This window comes from Trichinella spiralis (assembly GCF_000181795.1).
Source record: "Trichinella spiralis strain ISS 195 chromosome Unknown Scfld4, whole genome shotgun sequence".
Lineage (NCBI taxonomy): Eukaryota > Metazoa > Nematoda > Enoplea > Trichinellida > Trichinellidae > Trichinella > Trichinella spiralis.
The window spans coordinates 7,473,567-7,499,558 of record NW_003526943.1 but is presented as its reverse complement, the minus strand read 5'-3'; the positions used below and the strand labels follow the sequence as shown (position 1 = coordinate 7,499,558).

General features: G+C 28.9%; 3 protein-coding genes across 3 annotated transcripts; 1 reads left to right on the top strand and 2 right to left on the bottom strand.

Annotated features, from left to right (window-relative positions):
* Positions 1 to 6,880: 6,880 nt before the first annotated feature.
* On the bottom strand, positions 6,881 to 7,503 carry Tsp_01844 (inositol polyphosphate 5-phosphatase). The gene is made up of 2 exons (XM_003377604.1): positions 7,341 to 7,503; positions 6,881 to 7,011 (listed from the first exon to the last, which is right to left on the bottom strand). The coding sequence occupies exons 1-2, from the start codon at positions 7,501 to 7,503 to the stop codon at positions 6,881 to 6,883; spliced, it is 294 nt and encodes a 97-aa protein (XP_003377652.1).
* Positions 7,504 to 13,480: 5,977 nt separating this feature from the next.
* Tsp_01845 (inward rectifier potassium channel 4) lies at positions 13,481 to 16,209 on the top strand. Its single transcript, XM_003377603.1, has 8 exons — positions 13,481 to 13,547; positions 13,619 to 13,781; positions 14,112 to 14,153; positions 14,767 to 14,846; positions 15,056 to 15,089; positions 15,156 to 15,686; positions 15,747 to 15,870; positions 15,940 to 16,209. Exons 1-8 carry the CDS (start codon positions 13,481 to 13,483, stop codon positions 16,207 to 16,209), a joined length of 1,311 nt encoding a protein of 436 aa, XP_003377651.1.
* Positions 16,210 to 17,297: 1,088 nt separating this feature from the next.
* Tsp_01846 (putative inositol transporter 3) lies at positions 17,298 to 22,254 on the bottom strand. Its single transcript, XM_003377602.1, has 11 exons — positions 22,240 to 22,254; positions 21,988 to 22,173; positions 20,499 to 20,691; positions 20,172 to 20,337; positions 19,885 to 20,111; positions 18,752 to 18,866; positions 18,532 to 18,686; positions 18,319 to 18,460; positions 17,929 to 18,224; positions 17,463 to 17,595; positions 17,298 to 17,400 (listed from the first exon to the last, which is right to left on the bottom strand). Exons 1-11 carry the CDS (start codon positions 22,252 to 22,254, stop codon positions 17,298 to 17,300), a joined length of 1,731 nt encoding a protein of 576 aa, XP_003377650.1.
* Between the last annotated feature and the right edge of the window lie 3,738 nt (positions 22,255 to 25,992).

The window sequence follows — 25,992 nt, the reverse complement described above, 5'->3', positions numbered from 1 at the left end:
CTTTTTTAATCAGTAATAAGAATTGATCGTTATGTTGTATGTTTTATTTTTGACGTCAAATTTTTACATTTTTGGTAATAATTGTATGCCTGCTTATTGGAGTCGGTAATTTGAAAGAAAAACGCGAATCCAGCAACATGTGCATATTATTACGCACAGTTCCTAAATTGAAAAATTGGAAATATTTCATCGATAGTTTTACACCCAATGAGAACCATTGCATTTGATTGACTGTCCACTGTTCATCACAACTAACTCTGCTATGAAAAATAAATAATCATATTTGACAATAAAATAGATGTGAAAAAGTTCCACTTTGAAAAAAATATATTATACTGCACACGAAGAAGATTATTATTCAAAATTCAGCATTAAGCATTGGAAGCAGTTTGAAACATTTTTTTTTTATTTTTAACAACTCCACTGAGTGGGAAAAAGAACGTCAGAGAGTTCTTTCTCTTTTTTTTTCTTCTTTTTATTGAACAGCTCTATTGCATATGTTTGCAAAATATCCGGCTAGGCTTGTGTTGAGTTGAAATTTGTTGGTCACACCATCGATCCGCTTTTTGCTTGTTCCACTGCGGCAAGCGGGGATCCATTCAGCGTCATTAACGAGCGCCGTTTTAAAAATTATTGCATTCCAGGCTGATTTGTTCAAATGTGCATTCAAGTCGTCAATCAGCATATTGTGAACTTTCAGTTTTAGCAATTTTTCAAAATTTTCCAATACCAATACGACCAGTAATTGAATTGCTCGTTGTGTGCATTTCTAATTTGCAACCGGATACACTGATTTTTCTCCTCAGGCTACCTTAAATTATCTCTCTCTCTCTTCTCCCCGTTCCTCTCTTGCTGACATTTGTTCGTTTTGCTTTTGCGGCGGAAAATTGCTTTAATTTTATAAACCTTTGGAAAATATTGCATTGTTTTGGCAAACAATGTGAAATACTGCCATTCATCTACTCTGTGATAATCAAAGTTTACTAGTGAGGTTAAAAGTTTATGCATATACATATACATATACATACACATATGTATTTATACGTATTAACGCATCGATACTTTGTGCGTTTATGCTAATTGCATTTGAAGTTCAGATGCTCTTTAAGAACTTTATTCATTCTGATGAGTATTCGATGAAAGTGAAGTCAGCAAGTAATGATGAATAATTTGCTTTGTCTCATCCTGTCTAGCAAATAATTATAAACTTCTTTTCATGATAAATCATTTCCTTCAACGGTGTTCCGCTTTGATCTAGGTTCAGTGCTTACCATAAACATTTCTATTTATTCAAAAGCGAACATACAATTGTCAATTATCACTTGGTGATTGAAAATAAGTGAAAAAAATGGTTTCACTATTTTTAGCATAATCAGGAACCGTTTATACTTTATTAACATATATGTATATGCATATTCAGTTTTGTTTAAAAAATTGCGTCCAACTTCATCCCTAATTAAAGTTCATCCCATCAGTTGCATTATATTTATTGTATTTGAATTGATGTATTTATGTTTAAAAAATTTCAGAAGCTTTTTACTTGTCTGATTAAAAATGTTCTTTGATTTCAATATTTTCAGTATAAATGTCTTTTTAAGTTATGCATTTTTTGAGACATTTTTGCAAAAGTATAAATCAACTGCCTGAAATAAATTTATTTCATAAATAAAATTGAAATTATGAATTTCACACTGTGTAAAAAACTGCTTTGAACATTGCTGTTAGGTTAAAATTCAATATAAATTTCATCTAAATTTGATAATCTGAATTAATATGCACTTAATTTAAATATTGACAAAATGCTTGACATGACAGCTAATCATTTACAAGTAATACACAATTACATTATTATATTATTTGAAAAGTTACATCAAGTTCTCTTATATTAAGCATTTGTTATACTAAAGAAAGGAACACTGATATCATTAATTATTAAAATGCAATTATAATTTTTGATTATATGTGAAATTTAGCAACAGTCATGAAAAATGCTTTCAACATTTCTCCTATTTGCTTTTGTGAAATTAAAAATTATAAAACGGTTATGATTTATGCTTAATATTTTTGTTTTCCTTTCTTTTTATGAAATGAATTTATTAGATGCTAAAATAACTGAAAGTTAGTTTTAATTAGAAAAGCTTTATACGACGCATGCTTGATGAGCATGCTTTGAGAGGCAACTGATTTTACCCTTTCAAATTCACCGTTCAATACATATAGCTACATGGTAGTTTATTTAGTTAGAATAAGTTATGGGACTGAAGTTTTATTTCAAGTTATTTTTTAATAAAGCATAAAACAACTATTTGTGTTGATGGAATGATGATCAGATACAATTTTCATTTTCACCGAATCAAATTTACAAAGTTCATATAGAGACATTAATTTGTCTGCATTCAAAGTGGAATCACAATAATGCTCAACGGGGATTTGCTTGAATTAAAACTGAAACTTTCAAGTCAATTTTCCTTTACAAAAAATTTTGCAGTAAGAAAGTTGTTATTTAACTTGAGAATAATTTTGAGCTTTGTTGAAATAATTAAGTGAAGAAAATAAAAGTACAAATTACATTGGTTTCAACTTTCTTCAACAAATCAGATGCCATACCAAATGCTCTATCTGCACTGTAAAACTCACTTTATAGTTCTTTATTTAAAATTTCACTAAAAATCTCACATAAGCAACTAATTAGTGAAAGTTTGATTTTGCATTTCTATTAAGCTTTTTGCCTGTTCTCAATGAAATTTCAAATTATAATAGTGGCTTTGTGAGAATATTAATGCAAACATTGATTTTAATTTTATGAACGTTTTTTGGGATGGAGCAGCATAAATGGCAAAAATTCAAATAAGAATAGCAATAGAGCATTTTTTTAATTATTGAAATATTTATATTTCTATAATTATGCTAATGCTTTTCAAACAAAAATACCAACTTCTTCAAAGGTGTTTTAAAGAAAACTGTTTGCATCAGAATGATGTTTTACCTTTATTACATATGATGATTTGTAGTTTATAATATTTGTAATGCAATTTTTAAAGAAATAGTTATGTAATAACTCGCTCAATATCGGCGTTGCTTTATTTATTTGAATGGGATTTAATTTATGATATGAATTGTAAAATTTATCAAAAAATCAACATGAATAGAATTAATTAAAGAAAGAAGTACTATTTTTATCCTACTATATGAAACAGAACATTGGATTCATTTAAATAACATTTTTCTGCTAATTTTGTTTCAAAAGATAAAAATGAAATTTGTTTAAAAAAATTTAGTCTTTTTAATAAAAATTTAAATTCTAACAAATAAATAATATTTAACATTGAAATGTTTTATTTAAATGATTGTCATCTGCATTAAAATAGTTCCCCTTCTGAGATTTTAGAATTGTGAAATTTGAGCTCGTAGTTCACAGATATAAATTTTCAGCTTAATAATGCAGTAAAGAAATTTGTAGAAGAATATTTCTATTTTTGTCATAGTTGCAGCATTCAGTAAAACAATACGCAGTGTATGTTTTCATGAACTCTCACAATCCAGCAATAACTTGCATTCCATTTTCATCTTACTTCTCATATGTTGTTGCTCTGTTGATTATTAGATGAAGAATTTTTATGAAAATTAAAAAATTTTTTTTCTTAATATTTTTAAAATGTTCTCACTTGCCCTTTACTGATATTACTGATACTGTACAGTGTATACTAATAAATTTTGGTTATTGTGCTGGGAAGCAATTAAAATGTGAGTTCTTTACTATTTGAAACATTAGTAATTCTATAAATTAATTTTAGTTGGTGAGTCTTTTCTTATAATCAAAATTAAACAAGACGATAAAACAATTTTAACATTCTTTTATAAAAAATATTCTGTTAAAAATGAACGGGTTTTGATTTTAAAATCTTTCAAAAATTCTAGCAGTCAGTTTTTAAGTTTAATGTCACTGATATATGATACAATGTCTATTTCATTATAGAATTTGAGTCAGTAAAGTCCAATTAAATGTTTTCTATTAAATTATAATCCAGACTTGATTTCTTGCTAACTTGAGCAGTCGGTTGCTTAGTTTATTTATTTAGTTGTATTTTATTTACTTTATGCAAACGTAATTTTGATGTACTGTAGTTGGAAATGTAGTTTTGGTTTATTTTCATAGTTTTAAATATTTTACATTCTCTTTTGACATTGCTGTTTGTAATAAAACCGAATCCCAGTTTCATTTTCCAAAATATTATTTCAACAATTTTGTGTATTCTGAAAGTGAATTAAGAAGTTAACTATTGCGGCATATGATAAACAATTTCAGAAATTATATTTAAAGCTTATGCAACAAATGAACAGCGCAAATTTGTTATGAAGTTGTGACTTTCCATTTAAATAAAGGTTTTATTTCATTAAATGTTCTTAAATTATAAAAACTTACAAGAGCTGTATATAATGTTCTTTAATTTAATCACAGTGTTTGACACTTTAAAAAAACTGCTTGTTTAAACCACACAAAATATATTTGAAGAAAATTAGCATGATGAAAAGGATGTAAAAAAGAGTTGTAGCGCATTTTAGAAATATTGAATTGAAACATGGATCTTTGATGGAAATAGCGTAATTAGTTACGAAGGCAATTAATGAATAATTTTTCAAAACAGTGCATCAATTCACGTGTATTTCACATTTTTCTATAGTAATTTTTAGGATTTCAGTTTTAAAGTTTTAAGCATTATTTTTTCATTTTCCAGCTTCAAAAAGCACTTATTTTCTCTTCTATATTGCTTTGAAGTATATTCTTCAACTTGACTTATTCAAAACTGCTGAGCTTATTTTTGCAGTGAATTAAAAGCTTATATTCATATTACATGTTATATATTATAAATAAAATAATTTAAAAACTAAAAAGTTGAATGAAATTTGTTTTTTGTGTAAAAATGGTATAACTTAATTAATTTAAAAGTGATGATGTGTACCTCACAAGATAATCAATTTTTTATTAGCAATTCATTAATTACTACAACATGCTAAATTTTATTGCGCTGATTAGCATTAGAACATTACAAGCTGCTTAAGTCTTAGTCGATAGCTATTTTCATGAAGTTAAAGGTATTAAGCTCTTGAGATTCTGGTGGTTTTGATGTCTGAGGAATGCAATATGTGTTAAAAGCGTTGACATTCCGCTTGATATCACAGTTTATATGAGATGCATAAGTGATGCGATAAGTAAAATGATCAAGCGTTGTGTAAAAGAACTGTTTGCATGACAGCGTTTCAAGTATTATGCAACTGCATTGATACATTCTAATTGTCAACGTTGAGCTATTATTTGGATGTATTGAAACGCAGAATTGTGTTAAACTTTTTTTCGTTGAAAAATTAGTAATTGAAAAGGAGCAATTTCCTCATGGGCTTCATTTACAAAGCTGCAGATTCAGAGGAGGACAACAATATTTTTTAAGCTAACCAACGATGATCAGCAGTTTGGGAGCAACGAAAGTTCGTTGTGCTCGCCTTATTGCAGGTATTTTCTTTATGCTTGAATTTTCATTGAATTCACTGAATTTGCTTCTAGTTTTTTCTTTGCATAACACTAACTGCTAACCAATCTGTTTTAATGAAGTACTTTAATTTTATGTAGAAGCTTTTCTCAGCATTTAGCACTTTCAATAGACAGACAAGAAAATTGCTTTATGACCAGTCAGTTTGGTATAATTACGATGAACAACTGTCAGGCTTGTGTTGCTTAGACACGGAAACACTTGACTTTAAGAGTGTGATCTGATTTAATTTCACTCTTATATCTTTACTGGACAAAAAACAGCTAATTGAAAATCTTTGTAAAATAGTCGATTCACTTCAGTTCAGTGTAGTTCTTCAGTGGCTTCTTAATTCTGCAAATGAAGAAGGCTACGTTAAAATAAATACTTTGCATAACTTCTTGATTTTTTAAATAACAACTTGCATGCATAAAGTAGTATTTATTCAGAATTTTAATCAAAAATTCAAAACAGATTAAATCCAACAATGAATGCTCTATAATGCAATGAAAATATGTAACAATTTCAATTAACTAAGCTATGTAACAGATATATGTATTTATTTATTAATTATAGTGTTGTATTTCAAAAATTTAATGTATAATGTTTAAAACGTGTAATTTCAAAAAGTAAAAATACGAATTAAAAATCACAATTCATTTGTATATATGTAAGACATGTGGAAACTTTTTTCACAAATACTTTCTGAACGACCATTTGAATTTCATGGCTAGATGTTTTATGGCAGCCAACTTTTGACATCTGCAATAATTGACATCGTTAATTGCATTAAGAGTATTTTATTGGTTGTAAATCATTTGCTAATGTGAGGTATTTACATGAATTGGAAATTGGTGAGCGATCAACCGCTGCTTTGTGAGACTAACTGCATAATTTGGCCATATGGAGTTTACAGTTTTTGCAGATGCATCTTATTCTGAAAGAAAAATAAAATAAAAATTTAGCATTTTATTAAATAAATTCATGTTGGGCGTCTAATTTATTAATAGTTGCTTTTAAAGTAGACTAAATAATGATTTTCTGTTTCACTATTTGATGAGGTAAACGAAAACAAAAATTATTTTTAAAATTTCAGCCAATTAAACTCGCAACATTTATGTTGAGATTTATTAAAGCTAATATTCATTAACATAGCATACTTAAACTTTAGCTTGAAAAAAAATGCTTTGATAAAAGAGCAATTTGACATTCGTATTTATATGTCTGCCTCAGTTACAGAGTTTTTGCTTACTGAGCAATTATGTCGTGTAATTTTATTTTATCATATTAAATGAAACTTTTCGATACGGAATTTCAATCTTAAAATTAAACATGTTTGGTTAAACTTTTAACGTTTATAATGTTACATTGTGAAGTGAACTGCTGAATGTATTGTTTAAATAGTAATCTTCAATTAGCTTTCCACAGTGAAACTGAGGGCGTTTATTCGTTTGAAATGGAAAATTAGTCGAAGTTTGAATGTCTGCTGAATATTTTCGTAGATTCATTGTACTATGTATTTTTAACACTGCTATGTGCAACACATTAAAATGAGCTAAGTTTTAGATGAATCTTATTTAATAGAAGCAGTTAGACTGGAACTAATTTATTTCAGAGTCTTTTGGTCTACTTATTTGGTCATTCATTTTCTCATCAATGATTAAACCTATTGCAACAAATAATTTTTTCCTAAAATTCATGAACGTCTGTGAAAAAAATTCCAATTTTGGCAGGGAAAATGACGATAGAGGTAGCTTCACTAAATTCAGCCAATTTGAATTGTGGTAAATTGCAATGATTGCAAAGCATTGCTACCTGAGCAAAGCAAGTTGAGGCGATTGTGTAATACAAGCTTGCTTGGACGAGTAAGAACTAACGGTTTGCTTGGCGCAGTCATTGCATTATAAAATCGATTAAAGCCGGCAGAAGAATTGTGCAAGGGAACGACTTTCTGGTGCACATGAAGGCATCTAGTCATTTTCTGTCATTGTTATCCCATTTGCGGCTTTAGCATGCTTCTTTGGTCCTTGCTGTTAGCATTTCCTGCTTGTGTTTAATCCATTTGCCATAGTGTTGTCCCTTTCGAGCGTGCCGCTTACCGCTTACTTATATGACGCGACGTATTAGTTGTTTTTCATGACTGTCCAGGCGCTTTCATTCGTTGACCGATGCGCATCTGGTCTATCTTTCGTCAACGCACTGTCCAGCACGTGCCTTCTTTCCGTATATTACAGTAAATTTGATACAGTAAACTTACATGAGCAAAGTTGACAAATAAACAAAAAGCATTTAAACCGGCTAGCGTTGGAACGGCGTCAAACAATCACTTCATTACGTTTCAACAGCAACTTTTCTTTAAAGCCAGCACTGCAAACATTCGTGGTTGAGCAGTTTTGCAAGTGGGAAAAAAAAATCAAACTTCCTTTCAATTGCTTGAAAACAGTTTCTGTTATCTGTCAACGGTATTTCATCATTTTACTTCTTTGATGAAATTGCGCAAGAAACACGACGAATCTTTCCTCGCCTCTTTTGCAGGTAAGCCTAAGTTTAGCAAATTTTCCTGATTTGCTTACTTCAACTCTCATCATAATCTTTCGACTGAAATAATACATAAGAAACTTTTTCAATTTGTCTATGTGCATTATGATCTTTGTGTTTCAGCTTTATTTCACCCAATTTTTGTTTGAGAGAATGCTCAAAGAGAGAAAGCTTACAAGCGTAAACGCTAATTTTAAAATGCACGTTCCAACATTTCCCACGTGCAGTGAAAATTTCAAACGTGTAAAATGCGTTATTTAAAATAGGAAATCAATACAATTTTGGAAAGTGCTTGCAGTATTATATGGTCTATTTGGGTAATAAATCCTTTTCAGAAACATCTCGGCTAATCCATTCGCATTATGCATGTGAGCTAATCCCTCAACCATGCTGCTTAGTAGATGTAGCACAATGGCAACTTTGTGACTATTGGGTAGTATTGAAAAGCAGATTTTCCATCAACTAGTTATAAAATAAATTGAGAAAATTCCAAATTTTCTTTATTTCATACTGTCTGGTATTGCGTTTCGTCGAGCTGGATTATTTTGCTATCCTGTTTTTGAATAGTTTCGTTCGTTAAAAATATTTTTCATATTTAAACAACCCATTTTTAAAATAATGCGACAATTGTTTTTGATCACGTTGCAGAGCCATTTAAAAAGTCGTTTTCATCTCAGAAAATGATCTTCTGACTCTCTCTCGGTGACACCATCTTCATATTTACAAGTTTGAATCCATTTTACTGCATCTAAAAAAATCACGAAATTTATACTGGCGCGCATAAAAGTTCTACATGTGCTCATCACAAGCAAGCTTGTTTAAGCAAAACTATGTGTGCATCGAATGCAAAAGTTGCATGTGTCAATAAAATTTTGCAAAAATTAATCCATTCACAATAAATAAAATGACACCGTAAAAATTTTAATATTAGGATTAAACTGAGCAGGTTGTTTTAATTATTTATTACGCGTCATGAAACTGACCAGCTACATCTTTGACGTCGTTTCGTTTGAATGAAATATCCGATTGCGTTCAGTCGACTGCAAATTTTTGTTGCTGTTGTAACAAGACCTTCATATTACAGCGCATTAATTTTAACCCTCTGCTAAAATTTTTCTGAGAGATTACATTTTATAAGATTACAACTCCTAGAAACCTGCCATTGATAAATTTTGTAATTTAATTTTTACTATTTCTCCAGTGATATTTGCATATCCAGTGATAAAAGTTATAATTTTTATGATTAATAACAGAATAATTTTGGGAAGTTTGGAATTTTATTCAAAATTAAATATAAAAACAACATAAAATAAAAATTATATTTAGTTGGAACTGTAAGTAACACAGTTTAGATCTAATATACCACGCAGAGGTAGATGGATATGGAAAATAAAATAATGGGAATTGATTTTCTGATGAATACGTCTCTTATTGTATTGGTAATTAATTTTACATTTGATTGCAATTTATAACAATTATACTTGATTTGGAATCAAGTTGAGAAGTTAACTCAGATACAAATATGATAAAGAAGTTTAAACATTATGTCTAAAATTTTGAAAACAAAACAATAGGAATATCTTTTTTTAATATTCATCTTTTGAAAAATAAATGACTGATTTGTAATTATGTATTTGACATAATTACTGCTGAAAGGCAGGATAATTGGCATAAAATGTGCCGAGTTTGACGAGTTTCACGGTTAATTTTTCAGTAGAAAGATTTGGTTTGTCATCGTATTTTCTATTTCATTTTCTATAATTCAAATCGATTGTTAGTAATGAATTGATTTGATTGAATGCAATATTTTTCAATTGAAAGATACATTTCTGGTGAAAAGCAAGACAATAAAGCTCGAACAGAACTTTATAGAAAATTATTGATCAGTCTGTGGATTAAATATATTACAAAGACTTGTAAAATTATGCAATTATATTTTCTAAGTTTTTCGGTGCTTTTTTCAAATTCATTTTATCACATAATTTACATAGCATGTGAAACATGAAAGCCCAGAAGAGCATTTGGAATTTATATTTATAAGTATGAATTTTGCATTGAATACAGTGAGAATAAGTTTTACTACCAAGCATTATGAATAAAGTGAAGTTTTATTTTCAAAGTAACTTTATAAAACAGTTAAAAGCGCAGATATAATGATGAGTTTTCTGAAAAGAGGATATTTTTTTTATTTTAAATAATTTACTGGAGATTATTAATTTATAAATTAATATAACTTTGCTTTTCATGGAACAACCAAACACGCACATATCTTATATGCTTATTAGTTACTTTTTGTAATTAAGAAAATATGGTTGAGTTATATATAAGGAGAACGAGAGAGAGGGAGAGAGAGAAGTTTGAATTTTTTCGGTCTTAATTGTAGCATAGAAAACTATGTTTGAACATGTTTTAAACATAATTGTACTTTCTCTTTTGTTAGAAAGATCAGATTAATTAGAAGTTCCTCACATGAATTGGCAGGAAAACAGTTTTTGTTGTATGCAAAGCCCTCAATGGGCAAGGAATGCATCAGAATACTGTTTTTACTGAAATTAAGTTGAATCAATCATTTTTTTAAATCAAATCTATTCGTATTGGTTATTGCTGAAGTATGCAAAGAAATCCTTAGCGTTTTAAGTTCGTTCTACTAATCATGTGAACAAGAAGTGCCTGTCGATATCTTTGAAAATGATTTGCCAAAGCTTGGATATTGAAGCAGTTATTCTCAAATTTTTTGTCATTGCAGAGTTCTGAAGTTTTTTTATGCAAATTATATTCTGATCAACTCTCAAGCGATAAATGTTGAAGAAAAAGATGACCTTTGCTCATCGCTTATAATAAGTTGTTTTTGTTTGAAGGAAATCATTTTTCCACAAACACTGTTTATTAAAAATAAAATAATTTTACTATCAATATTATCAATGAAAAATCAAAAGACTTTTTTTATTTTTTCAGTATATCTACTTTTTTTCATATTATTTTTAATAAATTTAATCAGTTGAATTGTATATAAAAATAAAAAATGTTTTTTAATTAAAAGCAATGCAAAGTGTGAAACCCATTTTTTAATCAGCTAATTTTTCTTACAAAACATTACATTTGTTTGCTTGAAAAAGTGAAATGAAATTTTTGCTATGATCATTTTCTTTGATTTAGCTAATTTGATGAAATATTTTAAAGCTATCAACTGTCGGTTTATTTAATTCAAATTCGGTGAAATTTAAAAAAACAGTGCTTTTATATTGCAAAATCCTTATGATAATTTCAATACAAAATTTTACACTAATATAAAAGCAGTTTTCTGAATTTGTTATTGAGCGTTAATGAAAATTTAAAGTTTTCAAACAGATTTTCATTGAACTAGCGGCACGTTCAAATTCTTGCACCAATTTCTGTTTTTCTACAGAATTAAAAAAATTTCTTTAAATGAAAGTTCAGTTTATGGAATGTTTTATTCTTTGAGATTTGTGCTTTCAAAGTTTGTTCATTAAATTTATTTATGGGATTTTATTTTTAATTTCAGACAATAACAAAAAGCATGATAAATTGCAGTATCAACATTTTTCTATTGAAATTTCAATAATCAGCATTTCTGATTTATAATACATTAGTAAAATACGTTGCATTTATGAAAATTAATTGAATTTTGAAATAACAGTAACAAAAAATAAATATTTTAATTCTCAAATAAATTGAATTGCATTCAAGTATTCATGAATGTTTTTATTTCGAAAATAGCGTTGCTTTTTACGCTAAAAATCATCTCCACAATCATACATTTGAACAATGAGTATAGAATATTAATTTTAATAAAGTATTTGTTTTTTTGTAAAATTTAATAATTATTCTAAATTAACTTGCCGGATGAACAGATGAATAATTTACTAAACAGTTTGATTGCTTTATTTTTTGTATTCTGTCTTTGCATTTTATTCTTATTTATTTTATTCAAGTCTGCATTTATCAAGATATTTATTTAATGAGCGTAAAAATCATCATCATTTTTTACACTGATATACATGCTTGACATATAAAACAGTATTATCGATATTGGTGGGTAGATCTATATTAAAAAGTAAGAACACTAATTATTCATTTTCACCATTATATATGTAAATTTTTGGCGAATAATTGTCGATTTACATAATTTTTCCTAGTAAACTGAAAAAAAATGTATTTTAATTGAAATTTCCTTGATTCCTACGAGGGTAAGTGTTTTTCTAACTGCCTCTTTATCAATTTTTGATGCAGCATTCAATTCAGTTTAATGTTTATTTTAATTAAATAATTTTTGATCTGCTTTTCCATCATTGGCAATATTCAATAAAATGAAATTTAAACGCAAAAGTTTTTAATCACATTTTGTTTCAGTGAGTTTCAATTTTTTTACTCAACATATTGTTATACAGCGATGAATAATGATTTTGAATATTACGTTTTCTTTTCTTGTATTATCTTGAACTTACATTCGTTGTCTTGAGGTATATTTATTCATTTTATTGATGCTGTTTATCAATGAGGAATGTTGCTAATGCATTGAATTATTTTTTTTAATAAATTATTTTTGACAAATTCAAAACGGTTGAATATAGCAACAATGACATTACAGGATGATAAAACGTATGCCAGCCAATTTTCAGTAGCTGTTTTGCTTCTCTACAATCTGTTTTGTCTAAATAAACTTTGATAAAGCGCCATATTTACAGAAAAAATTAGCATTTTTGGAAATTATTGGCATCTAGGGAATATTTCAAAGTGAACAATTTCATTTGAGTTTTGTTTGGAGTTGATTAAAATTTCAAAATAGAGTTTTATTATAAACATGGGTGAAGCTAATTTCTGTGTAACGGTAGCAGAAATTTGCCGCTATGCCAGCAATTCAATGTCATTGAAAATTTTGTAATATTTGATTGGCAGTTGCACAGCAGGCAAGCTGGTGGAAACATTTAAACTGTTGGAGATCGAGTTGACGATTTCCCTAATAAATTGAAAATTTTACCTTTGCAACGACGAAAATGGTCAAAAATCGATCCACTGGTTTGCTCCCTTTGCAGCCACAACTGACCAGTGTCAATGTATTTATTGTTCTTTGATCGCAAAGAGCTTCCTACTGGTCTGCATTTAGCATTTCAATGTTCTTTTTCTATTCAACGTGATTTAGCAGCAGAATTTCAGCAAACTGCTAGGCTAACTGCTTTGCTAATTATATTGCTTTTCCTTTCAACTTCTATTATAATTTCAATCAAAAGAAATGCCACTTAAACAGTTTTAAATGAGCATGCAATTTGTGTTATTGTAGGTTTATGCTCTTGCTTCTTTCAAACTGATCGAAGGACAGTAAACAGTTTAACGTTAAAATTAAGCAATACTTTCGTTCAGTTTTCATTTTTGAAGAAAATTTTTTTCTATTCAAATACATGAACCACATTGTACTACGAAAAGAGCGTAAAAAGACAGGATTTTTGCAGCAAGTTGCTTTAACTCGTTAGTTTTGCTTTTTCCGTTGGAAAGTTAATAACCATAATCTATTTTAATATTAATAATTATTTTTTCAGATAGCTTTCGATCATTCGGCGCTATCCCATTTGTAATAAGCTCTAATGACGTCAGTCGACGTCTTTTGCAAAAGAAGGTTAAAAGAAGTCGCCTGGTCAAGAAAAATGGAGAAGTTAACGTCACTCGAAACAACGTTCCGAAACTGGAGCGCCAGTACATCAGGTAATATGATGATGTTTTTCAGCAATCACTTTGAAATATATAGCTATTTTTTTATGTCTAATAGCGATCTAATAATTGGATCTTTTTAATAAATTATTGTTTTCTGAAAATTTATTACAAAACGACTTCATGTTTTAATTAATTATTAAATGACTACTTTTTTATTTCATAATGAATCTCCTGTACAATTTTTTAATTAAATTATCTGAAACAAGACATCTCAGATGTGCAGTTCACTCTGATGCTATATCAGAAGACGTGCATATGTTTTCTTTATTAAAATGCATAGTGATATCAACAAATGTTTTAATATGTATACATAAATATGAGAAGCACCTACTTCTTGGTATCACAAACCAACAACACACGAATGTTTTTATCACTAAAACTACTGTTTGTTACAATATAGAAAAGCATTAGTGATTTTAGAAAAAAATTTTATGAATAAATAAGAATGACAGTTAACTTGATTCATTACAGTTTACCCTGTAATAGTGCAAGGCAATAGAGAATTAACAATTAAAAAATTAAATAAACAATTTGAATTTAAAATACTATCGCACTTCATTATAATAGCGGCATAATTAATTTAAACAATAAGTTAGTGCATGCTTATATTATTGTTTTGTAGAATTTTTAACCTAAAAGTGAAATCGCATAGACATTTGAAATGCATTCATTTTTAAGTTTCGAACTTTAGTGAAATGTATATTAATATAAACAAGGCAATGATCATAAATCCCAGAGTATGAAAATGAATTAAAAGTTAATAAAATGAATGACAATAATTGTAAAATATTTCCATTTTGTTTCTGTCTTTTTTACGGTTAATAATTAATACATTTTTACTTGATAAAATTTCAATTTGTCATGTTAAATTGAATATATTTCAGAGATTTGTTTACAACACTACTTGATGTTAAGTGGCGCTATAGCTTGGTGCTATTTAGCGGATTTTTTGTGATTAGTTGGATATTCTTTGCAGTAATATATTACGTTATTTGCTGGTTGCATGGAGACTTGCAGCACAACAGCGACGAGCATTGGACTCCATGCATCACAAACGTTTTTGATTTTACGTCGATTTTTCTCTTTTCCGTGGAAAGTCAACATACGATTGGTTTTGGGAAAAGGTGACTTTTTCTTTCTATAGATAATTATAATATTTGTATAGTAACATGGCAAATCAATTTTTGCGCAGCATTGTCATATTAGTTATTATTAAGCAGTTGCTTAACGTTACTTTAAAATTATTTATTATCCTTCATTTTTAGTTTGCACCACTAACAAACAGTTCATCATTCAAAAGTTTATTATTACAATAATGAAATAATTTTTTATGTTGCGTGTAAAAAAATTTATTTTTTATTGTAGATATATTACAACGAACTGCAGCTCAGCAATTACTGTTCTCTGTGCGCAGTCCATATACGGGCTTTTAATACAATCTTTTATTGCCGGAATTGTGTTTGCAAAATTGGCGCGACCAAAAAATCGTGCTGAAACGTTAATTTTCAGCAAGTATGCATGCATCTCACTTCGCAATGGCCAACTATGCTTTTTATTTCGCGTCGGTGATATGCGAGATACGCATCTGGTTGAGGCTCATGTTCGTCTGCAAATAATTCGCAAGACTGTGACTGAAGAAGGTGAAATACTGCCACTTGATCAGCACGAAATGGATGTTGGATTTGACCGCGGCTTGGATCGAGTTTTCCTCGTCTGGCCAATGACTATTTGTCATGTTATCGATTATCGTAGCCCATTATATGAATATTCTGCAGAAAGTTTGGCTTCAGCTCAGTTCGAAGTTGTCGCCATCTTAGAAGGGATTGTCGAAAGTACCGGAATGACCGCTCAGGCTCTAACTTCTTATCTGCCTTCTGAAATCAACTGGGGTCACAGGTTATTGCTTTGTGAAATATTAGTCGATTTGATTTGTTCTTTAACGTTGATAGCATTTAGATTTGAAAAGTTGTTCACATATCAAAAAGTAAACGGCGGTTACCAGGTAGATTGGAGCCTTTTCCACAACACGTACGCCGTGCGTACACCGCATTATTCTGCCAAAAAGCTTGAAGAACTGAAAGTATTTCAAAATTTCTTGTATATATGTATTTGTATATTTTGTCTTTATATGCTATGATTTTATTTTAAGGTAACCAATGTCAATTTTACTTCTCAATATTATGACGGTACAAGTGATGATGGCTTCGATTCTGAAACTCATTCATCATTTCACGTGCCTAGCGGTTGTTCTGGGGAGACAACGCCTTGCTCACCAAAGAATCAAGACAGTCCAAAATTTCTTGATTCGAATATTTTGTCGCCACCACCGCCTCAGTTTCGCTCCAACAAGATAAATCACGTGGAAGTGCCTGAAATTGTTGTGGTTAACATGTCCAATCAAGAAGAAGGAGAACAGTAGATTCAGCGATCTGCTGCTAATTTGTTTTAATCTCTTTGTTACTCTGACTGTAACGTTTTCATCTATGCAAGATATTTCCCTCAGGAAGGCAGTATCATTGTTCGGCTGCAATCTGTTTTTCTCACATTCAGTAGCATGATGATGAAAAAGAAATTCATAAGTGCACAATTTGCACTATAGCAATTCTATTGGTAAGCAGCATCTTCTTAGAAGGAAAAGGCTTAAAACTTTTTTACACTGGTCCTTGGTTTGCTAATTAACAGGAGAAATTTTTAATACAGTTTTCATCACCGGTGCTTTGTACTCGTTCAGCACTTCAAAATTGCTTTATTTTTTCACTTGAATAAATTTTAAAGCTGTTTCAATGTTTAAATTATGCAAAGTTTTGCAACCAGTAAATGTTGTAAAAGACAATAGCCATTGCCTTTTTATTTATCATTATGAAATTAAAATATTTTTAGTTTTTCTCATTTCTTCAATAATTAATTAAAGTTAAACTTTATAAAAATGCGTAATTTTTATAAAGTTAATGCTACGTGTTATCATTTTGTGTTTGTAAAATCATTAATATAAGAAATTAACAAACATTTGCTTATTTTTACATTAAAGTTATGTAAATATGAATTTTACATATGAAAATTATATATGCAAGCAAATTTGTTATTTATTTTGTTTAAATCATGTCATTTTATTTAAAAAAGGCAAAACAGAACTCACCATTTTTATTGAAATAAATGGCTTTTATTAAAATCCAGTGATTTATTGTAAAATATTGCACAAGGTCATGACTGTTAACAAAACACATCACGCATTAAATTGTTTATTTTGATTTTTCCATTTACAATATGTACATTAAAAACAACTGAGGCAAGAGAAGTTCATGCAAAATTTCAAACTGCTGATTATAACTGTCAAATATAAAGTTGAGCGTAACAAATAATGCATAGTTGCACATTGCATTCTACATTTTGTATATAAACATATGTTTTCTACATACAGGCAGCATTTGCTTATTTTACATAGAAATACAGATTAAAAGTAAGGACAATTTTCTATGAATTATAAAAGATGGTATCCAATATTTAACATCAGAATCTGGTAGTTTTCTCTGCTTCTTCTGCAACGGTATTTATAACAATGTCAACAGGATGAACTTTTGAGTTTCTGGCTTTTACCACCTTCTTGGCTTTTCTAATAAATTTAAATGTTTGTTTTGAAAAGTACATTTTTAAAGTAACAGCATAAAAGCCTACTTTTCATTGTATATCCATGAACCTCTAAGTAAAATTTCAATGTCTTCAATGCTGATTCCTTTTGTTTCAGGCACAATCAAGTAAAATAGGATCATTCCAATGGCACTTATTGCAGCGTAGAGAAAGAATGCTCCTAAGTAATATAATATTTTAAATATAATAAAGCAAAAGTTTGGTCTTTTTACCTTGGCGTGTAATTGCTCTAGCCAGTGTTAAAAATGTAAGAGAAATAATCAAATTAAAAAACCAATTTACAAACGTTGCAATAGATGTGCCGGTGCTTCTGGCCCAGTTTGGATAAATTTCACTGAAATTTTTTATAAAATAAATGAATAAAATATGTAAAAAGCTTCAATATTCTGAACATACGCGTTAATGGTCCAAGGCACACCTCCCATTCCTAAATAATTTGCGTTGTATTAATTAAAGTTATTATTTAAATTATTTGTTATCAAAGTTTTCTTACCAACAGAGAAGCAGCATAAATAAATGGCCATTGCAAGGATTGGAATCCATGAATATTTTGTTATACAGTAGCCATAATCAAATTGTGCGTTTGGTTCTGCAAGTTGAATAGTTTCTGACGTTAGGGGTGATGAAAAATCTTTCCTGGCACAACGTCCGTAGTTTGCCCATTGATTAGATTCCACATGATGGCCATTAACTACAGCGCTGTATGTAGAAACGCAAGAGCCATTTGATGATGGGTTGCTTGGATCATAACAAAATCCACATGATTCTTGATAAGAGCATGCGTCGCATCTAAACATGTAAATTTAATATGCTATGTAATTCAGCGGGATTATTTAAAATGCATAAGAATGCTTTGTTATAAAAATGGAATAATTTTACGAACCCTAAACCACGACATGGATCAAGTATCGCTAAATCAGCGAATTTTCCACCATCGTATTGCATTTCATCAAATTCATGGACAGGTGAGTCCACTGAAATCATGGTGAATCCAATGCCAAGAACAAGCAAACTTAAAACAACACCTTAAAATTGAAAATATTATATGCAGCGAATCAGCTTATTTAATAATCAAATTTGGCGCTACCTAAAGTACTTCCAAGTAAAACTTTTCTGCGTCCAACTCTTTCAACAAGATATATTCCAATAAATGTGCAAAAGAAATTGAAGCCTGAAGTAACTGCTGCCATCCAAATAGCCATGGTGCGGCTTCGGACACCACCCATTTGAACAATCGAAGCACTGTAATACCTAAACATTTAAAATATTAAAATTAACATTGTTGGAAACAGCTTCTTTTCAATGTTGATACGTACATTACGGTGTTAATTCCGGACAACTGTTGGAACATTTGCATCGCGCATCCAATTACCAACGCTTTTCTAGTTTCAGGCTTTTTTATCATTGCAATAAATGTAAATTTTTCTTTTCCTAAAAACATTTAATAATTATTATTTATTTAAAACGAGGACTTCTTTTTCTGATGGCTTTAAGTCATCTTTAATTTGTAGAACGTCGTTTTCAAATGTACAGCTTTGTTTGCACTGCTATAAGTACTATTGTCTAATGCAGTGGTTCTCAAACTTTTCTCGGCTGCGACCTATCGACTTGGATTGCATATTATAAAAGGCAAGGGGGTTAAATAAAAAATATTAGTTTAATACTTTTAAATTTTTTAATGAATACACCTAATTATAATTTATAAGTTTATTAGTTTAAAGTTTATTAGTTTATTTATTTAAAAGTATTAGCACAATGATGTGTATGTGAACAATGGGTCTGTTTTCTGTTTTGTCTTTGACGTCCACACTAATACGTTTTAGTTTTAGATGCAAGATGTTGGATAATTGTAGTTTATTTCGAAATTTGCTTTCAATTCCAATATTGATGAAAATCTAACTTCACAAATGTACAAGTAGTAAAAAAAGACAGCACTTTTAATGCTGCAATGGAAACATTTGGATATGTTAATCTTTTATGATCAAAACTCATTTTAAACGAAGAATCTTCAGACAAATCGATTAATTATTCGTCTGCCTCTGTGGATATACCTGTAGCCACAACATCGGGGCGCTGTGAGAACCGGAGATAGTGATTCACAGATCATCAGTAATTGAATCAAAGTTTAATTGCTCACCCAACAATTTTTGATGAGCAATTTGAAAAACTCTCCTAATGAACATAAAGACAGCTTCCTTACTTTGACATTTTACGCAACCCACACTTTGAGAGCCACTGGTATAATGCATAATTCAAATCAAGTCATTTTCTAATTTAAAAATAGAAATTGTTATTGATACCTTCCTGCTTTACCAAAAATTGCCGACATCAACTCAATTTGAACATTATTTAAAATAAATAAATAAAAATGTCCAATAAAAGTAAATAATAAGCATAAAAGGAACAAATCAGTGCTTGTACAATTAAATAAATTTAAATAAGTGTTTACCTTTAGCTTCATTGTCTTTTTCCCTTTGTTCTTGGGCATCTTTAATTTGATCAATATCATTCTGAGCCAGTTTCACGCCGGTGTCATCTTCTCCATATATGCCGGTCAAAATGTTGAAGGCACTTTCAACTTGGCCTTTCATTGCCAGCCAACGGGGACTTTCGGGCATGAACATAAATCCAATAAATTGTATAAATGCAGGAATAGCAGCTACGCCCAACATAAGTCTATTTTCATTTATTCAAATTACAGTTAATAATTCAAATGTAAAAATTATTCTCATTTACCTCCAGTTCACATTATCATCTGGAATGTAGCTAAACGCTGCGTTTAATAAGCCAGATACCCAAAAGCCAAATGTGATGAGCAACTGGAACATTACAATCATACGGCCACGGATATGCGGTGGTGATGTCTCAGCAATATATGCAGGAATTGTCATTGAAGAAATGCCTGAAATTTAAGCGGTGCAATTATAATAATTTTATAGAAAAACAAAAGTTGCATTTTATTACATTTTAGTAAAAATGAAATATTCAAACAACCAGAACTAGCCTTGTTATGCAATACAGTCAAAATATTGTTTCATTTTAAAAAGTTTGAAATAAATTTACCAATTGCAGCTCCAACAATGACTCTGCCCACAAGCAGTACTTCTCTGCTATTAGCTGCTCCAAGAATAACAGATCCAATAACGAACAATACGCAGGAAAGTAAAATGGACTTTTTCCTTCCATATTTTTCATTCATCCAACCACCGATAAGGGCAAAAATTGCTGCAGCGCCAACAGTGACACTTACAATTAACTAAACTCATTAGAAAAAAATATATACAGCATTATAGTTTAAAATTTCATTAAAGATTCAAGATTTAAATAATTAAAGTTAAATAATAATAAAAATTAATATTAATTGATGAAAATGTTTCAAAAATGTTTATGACAATGCGAATGAATAATAAAACAGACTTATATGGTTGTGTGATTAAATAAAAATTTCCTGTCATGATTGGAGTTCTGAGAATGCGCATTGCTAAAATAAATTTGTAAAAGTAAGATGTGCTGCACTGACAACTGAAATGATCGTAATCTTTGAAATGTTTGTCAGAAGATGTTAACAAGATTATGAATAATAAATTATGAAAAATGAAAAAAGATACATTTTTGAAATAACATTACTACTTTCTATCACTTTTAATTTTCATTAAAAATTGATCAATCATTTGCTTATTCAATTTTGAAATTTCTTTAGGCTGCATTTTATTATTTTTCAAATTTCTATAATAAATGACTGACTTCCTTTTCAACCTTGAAAGTTTATCTTTTTTAATTCAATAAAATTACTTGTCAAGTTTCAGTTCGAAAGTGAAAAAGAAGTGAATATAAAATAAATGAGCATTATTGAATAAATTACATTTATACAAATTGCTTAAATGAAAATTAATCATGACAACATCATTTCTGGTTTACAAAAATTGGGAAGAATAATTTATGAACCATTTGATTTGTTATTTTGTTAATTTATAATACAATTAGTGAAATATGAAAATTGATTTCTGATCACATGTTATGTTATGCTATGCTATGTTGTATGGAAGATGTAGTTTTTACATACATTCCATGCTTTAAATTATATTTACATTTACTTTACGTTTATGTTTGCTAGGTTGAATTGATTTTAAAAAGTATCAACACTTGAATAAAAATTAAATAAATACTTTGCTAACAACATAAAAAACAATAATGCATTTGTCAGTGTACAATGTGATCAACTTTTTGTTCAAATGATTAAGCGTACACAAAAAAAAACTAAAAAGTACATCTTAATCAACAAATAAACAACCAACTGTAAAAAGCATGTTATACTTATGTTTTTTTAACTTTTCAATAATATTCAAATACATTTCAAAGAATTCCAGAATAACAAGCTGCAGTGTTTTGTTGTTGCTGTTGTTGTTCACAAAGTAGAAGAATCTTTAAAAATATTCTTACTGATAATAAACAATAAATAGAAAAGCAACAAAAAAACTTATGCAAATGTGATGTAATTTGAATTCTGCTGTAAACAAAATTAAGATTAAAATTGCAAAATACGATGGCCTACCTCCTGCCAGATATCATCCAAATCAAATTGAACTTTGACAATTAGCATAGCACCCGAAACAACACCGGTATCATAGCCGAACAGAAAGCCACTCAACACAGCTATCAAAGTAAGTATGATCACTTTTGCAGTGATCTTAGTTGGTCGAATGTTAAGTTGCGCGTGCGTGCTTGCACTGCTGTCAATCTGAAATAAGTTTATTAAAAAAACAGATTAATAGAGATTATTTTAAAAAATATATATATTCCATACCGAAATGTGAACCATACTTGGCGTTGATCAAGCAAACAATTTTGTAAACAATAAAGCAGAGCTATCAGCAGAATATAGCAGCAATTTCGAGAGTCTGGTTTTTACATACCTGTTGAATTGAATCAGATTCGACTCATAAATAGATGACAATTTTTGAAACGTGCCTGTCAAGACAAGTTCTTGCTTTCAGAAATGTTCCGGTAGAACAGGAGAGCTTGCATTATAATAATAATAATAATAATAATAAGCTTGATCGACTGGCCAATCGTTATCGCTTTAGTTTCATTTTGACGTCATGTACAAAACCACCTTATGCAGTTGTGACATTAGTTGGGATGACAAATTTTTCCGCCACTTTATGATTATGTGATAATTACTTTTCACTACCGATATGTCCATCGTTTGTCAAAAATACTGGCAATAATCTCATTGATATACATAAAATTAATGAGAATGAGAATTTAAAATCTTAATCAAATGATGATCATTACCTGACAAATAATGGGATATCAACTTTCCATTTGTGATCCATTGAGGTATTTCATTTATTACCACTTAACTAGCTTAACCAGATGACTTGTAGAAGAATTCCCTTGAACAGCATGCCATGCTAATCAACCAACCAACCAACCGTTAGCTATTTCTTCTCATATTTTAATTTCTCAAAATAAATTGTCTCATTGCATGTAATGCATGTTGTTGTAACTGAATTTATTAATTTCACTGTGCAGTACTGCTTCAGAGGAACCACTTTCCAAGTGTAAAATAAACACACTGCATCAAAATAATACGTAACTTATTTTTATACAAGATTTCAAATTATACATAATTACAGTTTAATATTTTTTACTCAAAAAATTAATCATGTTCAATATTTCATTCTTCATAATAATTTCAATGCTATCTATCTTTTGATTATCTCAAGTTTTTTAATTATTAGCGATACTTTCAGCAGAACACAACTGAGGCATTCAAATCTTAATTTTGAGATATATTTAAATTAAAATACTCTTAAAGTTCTCAAATAAAATTTTGTCAGGTTATGTTCTGCCAGATATGTAAGCACCATCGCTTGAATTGTAAAATTTTTAGAAAAAAAATGGTTCAGCCATTATTATCATCTGTTGATAATCAGTCCAATATTCAATTCTTGGCATTTTTATTTATGAATTTTTAATTAATGGCAAATTTTTCCAGTATTTCATTCAGCAAATACCGCCGTGAAGGCATTAATATGCGTTATTATTACAAAAATTAATTGTTTCAATTATCACTTTTCAAATATGACGGCAAAAGTATGCGCATAAAATGAAAAAATAAAATTTCTTTCAATTATCCAGAAGTAATGTTTCAAAATAAAATAACATACAAAAATTACATCTGCACTTTATTCTAACTGCATGATATGATACAAATCTATTTTAAGCTTGAAAACATTTGATTAATGATTATGCAAATTTCATGTCAATATTTAATGACATTATTGGTGAATTATTGATATCAAACTTGAACATGAAGCAGTAGCGACTAATTCGTTAAACAGTCAAATTGATTTTTACGCTTTCATTACTTTCCATCAAGTAGCATAAGAAGTACTGCATTAATATTTCTATTTACATTTAATTGAAATGATCATACAAATAAATTTGTCAGTGCGAATCTTCAAATATTATTTATGTGTGAAGGAATTTTGTATAATAATTTACCACTCCATATCAACATTTGTTGAATTTTTTTAGACTTTCTTTTTGAAATAAAAAAAACTCTTTATCATCATTACTATTGTAGCTGAAATATTTTAAAATTAAATTGCACCGCTTGTATGAATTAACATGCCAACAATAAACAAAAACAAAAAAATTAAAAATCACGCAATCATGTCATGATAAAGTTTCAAAACTTTGCCCTATATTTATTTGAAGCTTCAAAGCATTTTTAAAATATGGCATATTTCTTGTTATGGCGTTTTGTAAAGTTTAACGCAAACAGAGAAATATTATTATAAACAAATACATCCGGTAAAAATTATATTTTTTACATGTCTGCTAGCATGAGAAGCCATTGATCAATGTACAAATAGCTTTTGTTCACGCTGTGGTTCCATAACAAAAAATTTTGTAATAGAGCTTTTAAATAGAATCTGAAATCCAGTTTGAATAATTTTTATTTTCAAAGCCCTTTTTAAATTCATCGTTTTGTAATCATTATTATCAAAAGCATAAACTGTAGGTTTCATTTTTATTTATTATTTTTTAAAATTAATTTGATATTAAAAATTTAATGATACTTTTCAACATGCGCTGATTTATTATTTATTTTACAGTTTTATGCCAAAAAATAACTTTCCAGAAAATAAATTGGAGTTCAAATGTTACTTTCAAGGGTATGCTTCAGTTTTGGCGTTTTTATGTAGCAAATAAAACAATCGATATTATTTTAAAATGACTTATTTCATTTAAATATTTTCAATTTTACAAACATCACTGTTGTTGCTGAGTTTGGGATTCTACAGCTTAAAATAGCTAAATGTACTCTGTTAATAACCTTTGTTTGGTTTCTTATTCAATTATTTTAAAACACGCACATTTGAAAAATATTTCAAATGGTTTTCAGCTTTTTTTAAATAAATTTCATGAGTTTTAATAAGTTGTTTACATTTTATAACAGTTTTCAGCTTTCATGAATGTTTCACAATTTGGATCTCATTTAGCTTCAGTAATAAGATGCTCAGGGTTATCTCTTTTAAAAATAACTGCTACTAGGAAACAAATATATATCTATCATTTAATTTATTTCTTATTATTTTTTATTAAAAATGTTATATTTTAATAATAAAAAAATTTAAATGAATAGTCACACTGCATTCTTCCAACACTAAAAATAAGCAAAATACTATGAATTTCCCAGCTTTTTGAACTGTCATTTATTTTATAGGATTGATTTATTCAAATTTGATGTTATAAAAACTTCTTTTTATGCTTTAAAGTTTCTATTCATTGTGTTTGTTCAGAATTTTAAGCTTCTTTACTAATCGTTTTTTCAAGACAATACTCACTGAAGCATTGCACAATATTTGCATGGATACTGTTTAAATAACTTATAAAATCAATCAGTGATGGAAAAAGTATATATTGTAGAAAGTTTCCTTTCGATTTCAAGGGCATGTATTCAAATGAAAGTACTAAATTAATTAACACATCAATTAACAAATAACAATAGATTTTCTTTAAAGTATGTACAATAAACAAAGAATAAATAAAACGCAGTTGATTAGTTCAACAGAACTGATTAAATTTTAATAATTCTCATTTCAACATTTGTCATGCTCCCTCATGTTGATGATCACAATAAATATATTTCATTAATTTTCTCCATTGAAAGATTTACAATTCACCTAAGATAGTGCTAAAGATAATGCATTTTTAATATTTTTGATTGCATATAAAATTAAAATGTTCTTGGAAAATAAAATTTTCACATTTGAATATTTCAGCTATTCATCATTCAAATACACTATTGATTCTTTGGCAGGAAAGTGAATTACAGTTTATACAAAATTTCAGAATTATAAAGCTGACTTGTTTTGCAAATAATGATAAACGAATCTATTCTACGAATAGGATGCAAATCAGCACATGAATATGCTTTTCAGACTAAAAATTTTATCGTCATTTTATATAATTTACCATGATATTTTCATTTTATTTAGTACTAACGAACAGCTTATACATGCTGCCTCTACAAATCAGGATG